At 44.6% G+C, this 12,230-nt stretch overlaps 1 protein-coding gene across 5 annotated transcripts in view; it reads right to left on the bottom strand.

Moving 5' to 3' along the window:
- Positions 1-1,379: 1,379 nt before the first annotated feature.
- Positions 1,380-12,230, bottom strand: part of Rnf144a (ring finger protein 144A) — a 114,191-nt gene continuing 103,340 nt past the window's right edge. For all 5 annotated transcript variants that reach the window (XM_031357235.1, XM_031357233.1, XM_031357234.1 and 2 more), the window contains one exon: positions 1,380-5,465. In XM_031357235.1, coding sequence (XP_031213095.1) covers positions 5,334-5,465 — 132 coding nt within the window. In that variant the 3' untranslated portion in view covers positions 1,380-5,333. The remainder of the gene's footprint in view (positions 5,466-12,230) is intronic.

Genomic DNA, 12,230 nt, shown 5'->3' on the forward strand with positions numbered 1-12,230 from the left:
GAAATGTGATCGATCATTGAGCTTCCTGCTCCTGCCTCCAACCCATGCATTTCCTGCTGTAATAGACTCTATGTCTGGATAATCAAGCAAATTCTTTTTGCCTTAAGTAGGTTTTGTTCATGAGATTTTATTACAGCAACATAAAAGTAACTAATAGAGCATTTGAATTGTATGAGGCTTTGAGGAAAGCCTGAAGAATTACTGAAAGTCCACAGTAGGATGTGTGCATATGGATTACAGACTCTTCATTATCTTATGTAAGGGATCTTGGCATCTGTTCCACTATCTGAGGGAACCCTGGAACCAATGCCTTGTTGATTTGGAAAGATGGCTGCTTTCACTACCAGAAGTATCTGTATTGCACTTATGCACTTTTTCCAGCATTCACTGGTAATTAAAGTGCCCCCATTAAAGTATGGCAGCATGGATAGGGTACATGGATGGAGTGATGTCATATACAGCAGCCTTCCTGGAGATGTAACACTGGTTCAGCACCACAAGAAGTAAGGAAGTGGTTTGATAGCTGATTCACCCCATTATCTAGATGAGTTGAGCACTGGAGAGTTGAGACTACTCTTAAGGGAGTCTGTAATGGTTGATCTTCAACTTGTGGATCAAGAAATACCTTCATCATTAGTGAAGCACTCCTTTGAGTGTGTCTATGAAGGTGTTTCTACAGACGAAGGGGAAAAGATCCATCCTGAATGTTAAAGAAATGATGTCATGGATTGGTATGATGGTCAATCTTCATAGAATCACCATGCAAGCAGACGTCTATCTGGGTCTACCTATGAGGAGACCTATGAGGATACTTCTATTAGGATTTAACTGAAGAAGTCATCTTCACTGTCGGCAAACGTATCTCACGAAGGGGTCATGAGCCGAATTTTGTTTTAAAAGCAAGCTGAGCATCTGCATGCCTCCCTCCTTTGCCCCTCCCCATGCACGTGCTGACTGTGGATGCCTTGTGACTAGCTGCCCTGTATTCCTATTGTCACTTATTGATGCAGCTGAGATCCAAGAAGGAATAAAAACGGAGAAGAAAACCTGCAGACCTCCAGCTCTTCCCTCTTGCTTCCTCCTTGGTTGAGATGTAAAGAGTTGCAGCGACACACTCTTGCTCCTAAGGGCTCTGCCATCTATTTTCCACTGGAAGAGATCAGCTTCTTCAACCATGAGGCAAAATAAGCCCTTGCATTGCTTCTGTTGGGTATGTTGTCACAGTGATTAACAGTCTCAGAACACACATGTTGTGTTCCAAGCTGCAAGATCTCTCTCTTTCCTTCCTACCCGTCCTTCTTCCCCTCCCGCCTCCAGACATATTCACTATCCAATCTTCAGGCTAGTCAATGAAGCAGTCACAAAAGATGGAGCCAGGCAGGGTTTACAAAATATTCACCTGTATTCCAGCCAAAATACCTTTTAAAAGGATATTCTTTTGAAAGGGGAGAGAGACTACATAAGGCAGAATAAATTTAAAATATGTATTGAAATTATAAATCAAATATTTCCATAGGATTCTAAAGTACAAATCACAACATGAAAAGGCATTCATACAGCTCTTATACATCACAGTGTTAGTGGTACAAAGTGTACTCACATTGCAAAACCACAAATGCAATTCTCTTATTTTTTTTTTTTTGTTTGTTTGGTCTTACCACCATTTGTCAAATACAGAATGTATACATGTGCACGTGCGCATGACCGACACATGCATGTTTTTATACAAGATTAAAATACACCCAAGGCAAAGTAAGCAAAGTATAAAAGAAAAGTCAGGCACGTGGCACACAGCTACACCTAACTGAAGGGCCCTGGGATCTTGGAAGACAGGATTATACAAGTCAGGTAGGCTGGAGACCATGGGGTTTTAACTACCAAAAGGGTGGGTTCCCCTAGTAACAGGGCATCATTAATTGTTTAAACATAAGCCCTTCCCTCCTGGTTGAGTTTTTGGCAACAGCCAAATTTCTTCACCTCATTTAAATTCATAAGAGTTTGGGTTCATTGTAAGGGAGAAACAAGCTTTGGTATTTATTTTCTTTAAGGAAACCTTCATAAATGGTATACATGCAAAACGGTCTCCCTTGATAATTTCATTGTGATTTACATATATATATTCACAGGTATATTTATTAATCAGCGGAAATCTGGGAAGTATACAAAATAAGTCCTCCCTGTTTTTTCCAATCCCTTAATATTTAAAGACTACCAAGGGAAACTCTTCTCTTCTAATTCATAAAATAACCTTTCCTCTTTCTAACTCCAAGGGAAAAAAATATAATTTCACCTTGAAGCCAGTTTTTCAAGCCTCACTCTCCTTCCTCCCACACGTACTGTGTTCAGTGGGAAACTGGCCAGAGTCTCCTATCTGCTTTATGGAATAATACACTGTAGAGAGAATTTGTTCTCAAGCTAGGTACGAAAGGGGGATGGGGTGGGTAGACAAGTGTTGGTTCCATAGTCAGAGCTACTCCTAGGTAGTGAGGTCTGCTGTAACTCAGGCAATCCAAATCTCTGTCCCTGCAAGAAGCTGTCACCCGGTCCTCCATGAGGACTTAGCCTCTACAGGCATCACCCTGGGTGAGAATGTGAAGCTTTGCCACCTAGGACACAAGGTGCAGGACTGAGTTTGGCAGAGATAAGCACACCCAGTAAGACTCCGTAGCATGGTTGGCTGTGGATAACCCCCAGACCAGCAAGTGCTCAGTGAACCCATACTGTACAGCCCCACAGCCTGTCACGAAGGGACTTCTCCATGAGGCCAGCTCTTCTTCCGTCAGGAAAACAGTCTGATTCAGGGAACTTCATTTTCAGTTCTGACGAACCACACTGAGCACAGAAATGAGGTTATGATTGATCACAGAGCCCCTCAGGCTTCTTAGGACCGACAGAGTGACCAGTTGCATCTGGGGCCACCTCTACTGCTCCACGTGCATTTCATACCACACATGGCTCAAGCTGAGTGTCCATAATAAACACATGGTGGTAGTCTCTACTCAAAGGACCCCCTCAGGGAAAATACACAAGTTTATATATTTCAACATGATCTTGCTGGTGTTTCTTATAGGGAACAGACAAGTTAGGTTTTATTACTAAAGCCAACTGAGTAAGTGTGCTTGATACAAAGACTCAGGGGCAGACAGGATAAGTTCACCACACCTGTTTGGCCCCAATGTGCCCTATGGTTCCCACCTGTGTCCAGCCATGTTTATAGGAAGCCCATTGTAGGCTGCTGTGTGAGCGTAGGTGGGGTTACAAAGGTGTGTGGACATCCAGAGAAGTCTCCCAGACATAAGGGGAGCCCATCTTTGATTAGTGAGTCTGAGCTTGCAGTCACCACCCACCACAAGGACAGAATGTCACTGAACAATGAATCAGACAGTAGTAATCAAGGCAAGGCAGGAAGGAACCAGGGCCCAGGACCACCGAGACTCTTGCCGGGCATTTTAAGGGGTGGTGGCTGGATAGCTTCTCATACAAACTGTAGGCTCCAGGTTTCAAGTCTCAGCTACTGACCAGATTCTGACCACAGAGGCTCAAGGTCTAGGCTTCACCCAGAAGAAATTACACCTGTAATTTGCAACTACCAGCGGGGCTTTTTGAGTGTGGTTTCGGTGAGGACTGAGCTTCTAAATGGCTTTAGCTTAATAAAGAAAATCAGTACCAGAGGGTGAGAGACCAGTGGCTCTGTTTTACCTCAGTTATTCACTGTCAATTTAAAATAAAGAAAATGAAGTCATTGCTCTGCAGGGAGTGTCTGCTAGGGCTTAACCTTGACCCATAAATGCAGAGTCACACAGACAGCCACTCAGGATGTGCCTGCAGTAGACAAATGGCTGAGATGAGAAGACTGTCTCTGTAGGATGCTTAGTAAGCCTTCAGACCAGCCATCCCCTCCTGAAACCTCCACATCTCTAGCCTGCTCCTGGGAAGCACACTGGACTTTGAAAGCCAATTCTGAGAGAAAGCACTGCTTCTGATTTTCAGAGACAATTCATGGAATACCTGTGTGTTCTTGTTATCTTGCTATTTGTTGATATGGAAACTGTCTCATAGCCCAGGGAAGGATCAATTCACAAACTCTGCACATCAGAAAAATTAAGTGAAGCAGAAGGGTCGTTTCCTTCCTTCTTTCCTTCCTTCCTTCCTTCCTTCCTTCCTTCCTTCCTTCCTTCCTTCCTTCCTCTTTCCTTCTTCATTCTTTCTCTCTCCTCTTTTTCCTAGCAAGAACAAACTGGTTAACTACAGGGTTCAGACTGTGTGAGTCACATGGTTTTTCCAATTACTTAAAGCATTTGAACAATGCATAGACTTCAGAAAGCTCCAACCCAGCCTTCAAGAGTTCCCCAGGGATGGATGACACTGTCTCCTTGCTGCCTGCCTAAAAAGTGGGGCAAGAAATCAAAACAGAGTCACTTGGAGTAAAATCAGTTCAGAGGAAAACATCTGGTTTAAAGATACTCAAAGGCATCTGATGCCATCTGGGAGAAAGAGGGATGTGCCCTGTGAGCTGAACTGGGGCAGAGGGCAATGGTGTTAAGCTAGAGATGATCCTTCAAATGTAGCAGTGTTTTCAAAGAAATGCAATGACACGGGCCCCTATGGGTAACAGTACACAGCTCACAGCATTCAAAAACTGATTACAGGTTCCAAGAAAAACACAGAGTGTGCATAAGGCTTTCTGTAGCTCCTGAAAAAATGGTCAGGCCAGAAAAGATTTATCTATAACTTCATAAAATGCACATTTCGAAAAAAGGCATAGGATGGTTTATACGCACCTTATTGATTTTCACTACTCAGTTGACAGGGGGGAAAAGCCTTCTAAAAAGTATTTTTACTAAATGCCTTTAGGAATAAAAACAGTTGTCACAAACAGGGTGGTTTTCTCAAGTCTGATATTCAGGTGCTGGCTGAAGAGAGTCCTAATCCTTGAAGACTTCTACTGACAACATGGTGCCATCTTGAAGCCAAGGTGTCCCTTTATCCAAGTGGGTCTCTTAAACTCCCACTTGACATTTCCAGTCTAAGGCCAGGGGGAGGAAACTGCCTGATGTGCAGCTAATGCCACCTCCAGCCAGGTCTGCAGACACAGAACGACTCTGTGGGATGCCCCCACCCACTTCTGCCTCCTTTGCCTCAGCAGCACCCAGGAGACCACACCTGGGCCTCTGCCCACTTGCTGGCATCATCCCTGAAATCTCTGCAGCAAGCTGGACACTGAAGCTCAATGGGGCACATAAGGCAAATAACATGTTTAGTGAGAGGGGTGGTAGGGGATAGGGGAGCCACATGTCCCGAGGAAGGGGTTTGTTCCAGCATCGTGCCATCCTCTAGGTGGGCAATGGGTCATCATCACCTTTACTGCACTTGCATTTGCAGCACAGTACAAAGGGTGTGGCCAGGAGCAAGAAAGGGGAGGCCACTAAGAGCAGGAGCCCAAATCCAGCAAAAATTCCCACCACCTAGAAGGGAAACAAAGAAGAGAGGTGAGGAAAGCTGGTCTGCAGGTTCTATAGCTGAAGTTTAAACCACACCAACTAGCACTCATCATTACCCAATCCATCTATACATCTGTTCATATATCCATCTATCTATCTAGCATCCCACCATACACTTTGCCAATCCAATGTATTCATCTATTCAACTAACCATCCATCTATGCATTCATTCACCCACTCACCTATCTACCTATCTATGGAGCATTGCATGTATTCACCCACCACCTATCCATTCATTCATAGATCTATTTCTCCAACAATCATCCATGGGCCCATCTTTCCTCCTATCTATCCAAACAACCATTGGTTCATTTACTTGTATTCCCCTTTCTCCTCACATCATTTCTATTCTCCTTTCATGGTCTATCCCAATTCATTCTTCTATGGTTGACATTTAGTGATTTCTCCCTGAACAACCATTATTATTAGATCATGGCTAGCTGCTACATAAGCAGTGGCATCTGAGATCTGGACACTCCAAGAGAAAGCTGTCTAATAGAAAGACCAAGATTTCATCAAAGGCTAATAAACCTCACAAGAAGTAGATTCAGCACTGGGTAAAGGTCAGCCCAGGCAAAGGCTAGGGGACAGGGTAAAGGCTAGAGGACAGGGAACAGCTGAGATGACACGGATTCCAGGATGATTAATGTATAAGAAGGCAAGGATAGGATGCTTCCAATGAAGGAACTAGAATGGCAGGGCCATGGGACATCAGACCCTACACTGAACTAGCTTTGCTCTTCTGTAATTTAAAACCCAACATGGACTTTTTTGATTTTTACAAAACTCATTTTTGCCTCTTGGTAATATGGTCCAAACACAGACCTGCTGACACCTACACCAGGCAGTGGGATTGTTGCAAATGAAGAAGGTCTTCTTTTCCCTATCTTTGCTTAGATTAGCCACACTCTTCCTACTGAAAAGCTGAATATGGAGTTTGACTGCCACCTAGTGCTCAAGATGATAAATGCATGACTCCCCCAAGTCTGTTTTCTCAACTTTGGATATAATAAATGATCTCTGAGGCCCACTATACGGTGAAGCATCAAATATAAGTAAAGAAAGGAATTCCTTTATTGGAATTGTTCCTGGAAACAAACCATACATGTGTCCTTACACCTCTGTACATATACATGTCCACATTTATAAATAAGTGAATAAGATCATATTCAATTTGTAAATGAGGCTCTGCTTCTGCTGAGCCAGGGACACTCACTTGATAAACATAATATTGGCGGTGGGATCCCACCAAGTAGGTCAGGTGACATGTTAAAAATCACATACGCACTGTGTGTATTAGTCAGGGTTTCTATTCCTGCACAAACATCATGACCAAGAAGCAAGTTGGGGAGGAAAGGGTTTATTGAGCTTACTTCCACATGGCTGTTCCTCACCAAAGGAAGTCAGGACTGGAACTCAAGCAGGTCAGAAAGCAGGAGCTGACGCAGAGGCCATGGAGAGATGTTCTTTACTGGCTTGCTTCTCCAGGCTTGCTCAGCCTGCTCTCTTATAGAACCCAAGACCTCCAGCCCAGGGATGGCACCACCCACAAGGGTCAATTGAGAAAATGCCCCACAGCTGGATCTCATGGAGGCACATCCCCAACTGAAACTCCCTTCTCTGTGATAACTCCAGCCTGTGTCAAGTTGACACACAAAACCAGCCAGTACACTGTGGGAGCTGGAGAGATGGTCCATCACTTAGGAGCACATTGCTCTTTTGGAGGATCTGAGTTAGGTTTCTTATACCAATGCTGGGCAGGTCACAAATGCCTGTAATTCCAGTTCTAAGGAATGTGATACTTTCTCATTATCTCGGCAGGCATCTGCACTCAGGTGCACATACAAACACGAACATTTAACTTTGAGGTCCCAAATCGCACAGCGGAGTCACCCAAGGTCATCTGGAGCTCCTAATAATACCAGCCGGCACAGGCCTGAAGCAGCCACACATCCTCCAAAGTGACCACACAGCTTCCATTCTCACCAGTAAGACACCACCTCGGCTAAGCTCCTCAGCCTACCTTGCCTGTATTTACATGCTGTTTGGTTAGGTTGAGCTGTCAAACCACTGCCTGTTGGTGACTGGCAGATGCAGAAATCACCAGAAGGTGAAAAGGAAGAGACAAAAGTGAGTGACACAAGGAAACTGTCACTCTGTGAACATGCCTTGACGGCCAGGCTCTGGACGCACCATATGGATGGCAGAGGGATGGGTCCAGGCTCCGGAGAGCGTTACTCACTACATAAGTGGTGGTGACCTCAGCATGCACTGAGGGCTACAGGAAAACTGGCTTCCTTCACATGAGTTTCATAAGCCAATACTGTTATATCAGAACACAAGCTTTGTGAACATGCCCAGTCTCCCTGCTAACAGATGTCCTGGGATGACCCAGTTGAACCAAAAAAAAAAAAAAAAAAAAAAAAAAAAAAGCAAGCAAGCAAGCTATGGAGCAGAACATTTTAAATGTCACTCACTGCAGAGCAAAACTGGGCCTAAGATGATGGAATCTCACCATGTCATTGGATTAAAATGCAGCCCAAAGTTCTCAATTTAGAAAAATTTGTTTGGATGCGTGCCCAACTGTGTGGGTATGCTCATACTCGTGTGGAGGTCTCCAGCCTAAGCTGGGTTTCTTTCTTGGTTGTTCTCCAACTTTCTCTTTTTGAGACACAGTCTCTCACTAACCCTGAGAACACAGGTTTGGCTAGACTGGGTGGCCATCAGGACCCCGTCTCCAGTTTCCTGGTGCTTGGGCTACAGATGTGTGTGCTGCACCCAGCTTTCTGTGTTCTCATTTTACACTTGCAAAAATCTATGACCCAATGTGCTTTCCAAAGGTCTAAATATTGTTCTAGCCTCTCAGATAGTCATCCTAGTGTCTATCAAGCAACTCGGCAGGAAGTCCAGCCCTTCAGCCTGGGAGTGACAGTGCATCTCCTCACATACACAAGGGAATACACCATTAGAAGTTGGCTGGCCTAGTGGTCTGAAATGAAGTCGGCCTCCTGGTTGGACTCGACCCTCTTCATTGCTCACAAGAGAAGGGGAAGCTTGGAGAAGACTCTCCTGGCAGAGACTCATGTCATGAAAGATAAGCTTTACTCTAGTGAGAAAAGAAAGCAGTGTCCAACAATTCTGTGCTTCAGCTCGTGTCTGGGATGGTGACGAAGCAAAACCAGCAGAGGCTCCCCAGCAGTGGCATTTATGTTAAATGTTCAAAAGAAGGTTGGATCTTGGGCATGGTCATCATCATCAACTTAGACTTAGATAATAGCCCAAAAGATGTCTTTCTGTGCACAATTAATCCCAGAGTCTGCCCAGATACTGCTGTCTTCCAGTTCTGTTTATCTTCCTAGAAGACCTTGTCACCCAGAATAGGTGTGTGTGTGTGTGTGTGTGTGTGTGTGTGTTTGCACGCATGTGTGCATGTGTGCGCATGCAAACTCAGGACAAGGTAAATTATACAAAACCTTTACAAGAAATGGGAAATTTTTAAAAAAAATTCATAATATGTAATGTATGAATGCAGTGTAGCGAGAATTTTGGTTTCTTTAAAAACACAGTTTTTTTTTATGTGAATATATATTTTTTTTTAAATCCCAAATGGGAAATGGAACTGCTTCAGATTGTCCACAGCAACTAACTATGATTGTCTTGTGCTCTAGGGGTGTGTGACATTTGCCAGCTGCAGATAATTTAATTCTGGGGACTCTGGAAAGGGTATAAATGCGAGAGCCCCAAGAGAGTCTGTGCCAGGTGCTGCTCTTTGCAGATGCTTTTGCTGTTGCTGGATTGCTGGGTTGCTGGTTGAGAAATCTTGACATGAAGATTAGACTTGCCCCAAGGTACCTGGTGCCCCTAATCAGCAGGAAGAAGTCGAAAGAAGTCCGTAGCCCACTTCCTTCTAATCTTCTTTCTCTCCTTGGGTGGTCGGAAGGGATTAGGGAGAAAGAAGGTTTGGAATGGTGCTAGATATAAGAAGCCAATAAAGTAGCCCCGAAATGACTCCAACAACAGAGCATTTGATAAGGGGGCTGAGACAAATGTATACTTTATGCTTAGAAAACTGATTAAAAAAAAAAAAGCTGGCTGCAATGTCTCTAAGGTTCGAAGCCTCAAAATCTTCTAACAATGCTACCAGACTTTATAACAAAGAAGGGGAAGGAAACAGGAACTCACAAAGTCAACATAGTTTACACTGCAGTCAACATTCCTGAAGACTGTGCTATACTTGAGGTCTGTCATGAATACCATGGAGGTCTGAGTTGACCAAGACCCTGAGCAGAGGCATCCCTGGAATCCCAACTCTCATGAAATTTGCAGCAGTTGCCCCCATCCATGGCAAGGAGAAGGACACCTGACCTGCTTGCAGGGTTGGTGGGTTGATAACAGGACTTTAGTTGATCTCTTGGCAGACAGTGAGTACTCAGGCACCTTCAGGGTGTTGCATATTCGTACCTATGGGTGTCCAATCAAAGTCAAAAGCCCCCACTGAAGAAGTGCTATGTCCCAAGTGCTCTAGAGATTCTGGGTGCAAGATACAAGACTGGAACAGGTTTTCAGAATGGATGGAATGGATAGAAGTGGGAGAGAGAAGTAGAGGATATCAGGTTTCCAGAGGCTTCCAGAGGCTTCCAGACTGGCACTTCCTGCTAAATGTGATATGGGAGATCTTTAAGTCATACCTTTGGAGCATTTTATTCCAGGGCTCTAAACCTTCTCTGGGTGCCCAATGCCAGGCTTAGCTTACCCCATAGCACCTGCTCTCTCCCTTCCCAACTCATGGCTGATCCCAACTAGCATCAGATGAATGCCAACTATTTGTGATAGTTTGAGTCTCTGCCCACACTTTCTCCTCCTTTAGAGTTTTCTTTTCAAGTTGTAACCTTCAGAACACATGTCCTTATATATCAATAACCTCCACCACCCCCCACCCCATCATCACCCCTGCTTCATTCTGCTCTACTCCAGTCTTCTAGCCTGGATGATCAACAGGTACATCCTTGCTTCCCCTTCTCACACTGCCTTGTAATAATACATGAACCTCTAGCTTCCAACCTATAAAGAGGCTAGATTAGAATCTTCAGGGTTGCTGGATTTCATTCAAAGCATCACATGTAGGAGGGTGTGACCAGCAATGCAGCATCATCAAACTAAAAGGACAGGATGATACCAGGCAAGACTTGAGAAGCAGTAAAACCAGTCAGAAGTAGGAGCTATTTCACTGATGGACCCATTTCCAAAAGCTGGACCTACTAGTGTGTGGGCCACTGGAAAGCACAGTTGTCCTCTCCAGCCACTGAGTATATGTTCTACTTCACAGCACACCTGTTCCTGGGCTTTGCTTCTCCTATCACAACTACTCCAGGTTCCTGTCCACCTCTTTCATTGGAGCTTGCCTGTCTTCTCATCAGAAGCTCAGGGGAGTTCACCACTGTGCCCACACTTAGGTGTCGAGTTCCCTGGGTAGAAACCCATAAGCTCACTACATCTAGCTCTGTCAGGAACAGACCCTGAAGAGTCAGAACAAAGATCATAGCTACCCTATCTCAAACCTGCTATGTAGCCAGGATGCAGCTGAGGAAAGAAGGGTGGGGATGCCGTGAAGGAGCAACACTACCATTCCAGCTCAAGTGTCACTTCATTTGACAACCATTTCTGAAGCCTTTCTCTGCTCTGGGAACATTGCATTGAGGTTACAAGGATGAGCAAACCCTTATATCGAGGACAGGGTGACGTACCTCAACACACAAGACAGATAAGGATCCAATGGGGGAAGGCAGATGTGAGAGCAACGTGTGAAGCATGGTGGGGGCACACACACCTTCTTCCTGAGAGAGGGAGGTGATGTCACATATTCAGGTCAGATGTAAGGCTTGAATAGGCTGCATGAGGAGCGCAAGAGGGATCACAGAGCTGGGCAGTGGCATGAAGCAAAGATTTGGGATTAATGAACATCAAGGTTATACAGATAGAGGAGAGCACAGGTTTTATGCCAAGCCTACAACGCATAAAGAAAAGATGTGGTCCCAGACCCTTGCTTAGTCTAGACTAGGTTCCTGAATTTCCCTCTTACAATACTGTGTGCTCTGCAAACACTCAATAAAAATGTCATGAGAGTATTGATGAAAGATGATAAAACTCTGTCTCTCAACATCATTAAGGAGTCTGTTGAGAGCAGGGCTAAGGCAGGAATTCTGTCCAAAGAGGAAATGGGGGGAGGTGCATCTGGATCCAGAACCAGGAGGCTGGCAGAGGAACTGGGCCTCTCTAGGCAAGCCACTAAGCCAGGCAAACCACAAGAATAATGGGGTCTTTTGGAGTCATGTCTGTCTGTGGTGTGTTAGGTTTGGATAAAATTGAAATCAGCAGGGCCCAACACAGGACCTAGCTTTACTTGCAAAAGAACGGTGGTGGGGGGTGGGGGAGAGGCTTCCATAAAGAGTCTCCCTCATGCATGCCACATCTGCTCTTCACTTCTGCTTTCCTCATACATCACTTTTTTTGTTTTTGTTGTTTTTTGTTTTTGTTTTGCTTTTTGTTTTGTTTTGTTTTGTTTTTTCAAGACAGGGATTCTCTGTAACTCACTCTGTAGACCAGGATGGTCTCGAACTCAGAAATCTGCCTGCCTCTGCCTCCCAAGTGCTGATATTAAAGGCAACTAAATCACTTTTATGATGACCTTCCTATCCTTGAACACAGGCTTGCTTATTGCTTTTGGTCTAT

Source organism: Mastomys coucha, unplaced genomic scaffold (assembly GCF_008632895.1).
Source record: "Mastomys coucha isolate ucsf_1 unplaced genomic scaffold, UCSF_Mcou_1 pScaffold6, whole genome shotgun sequence".
Classification (NCBI taxonomy): Eukaryota; Metazoa; Chordata; class Mammalia; order Rodentia; family Muridae; genus Mastomys; species Mastomys coucha.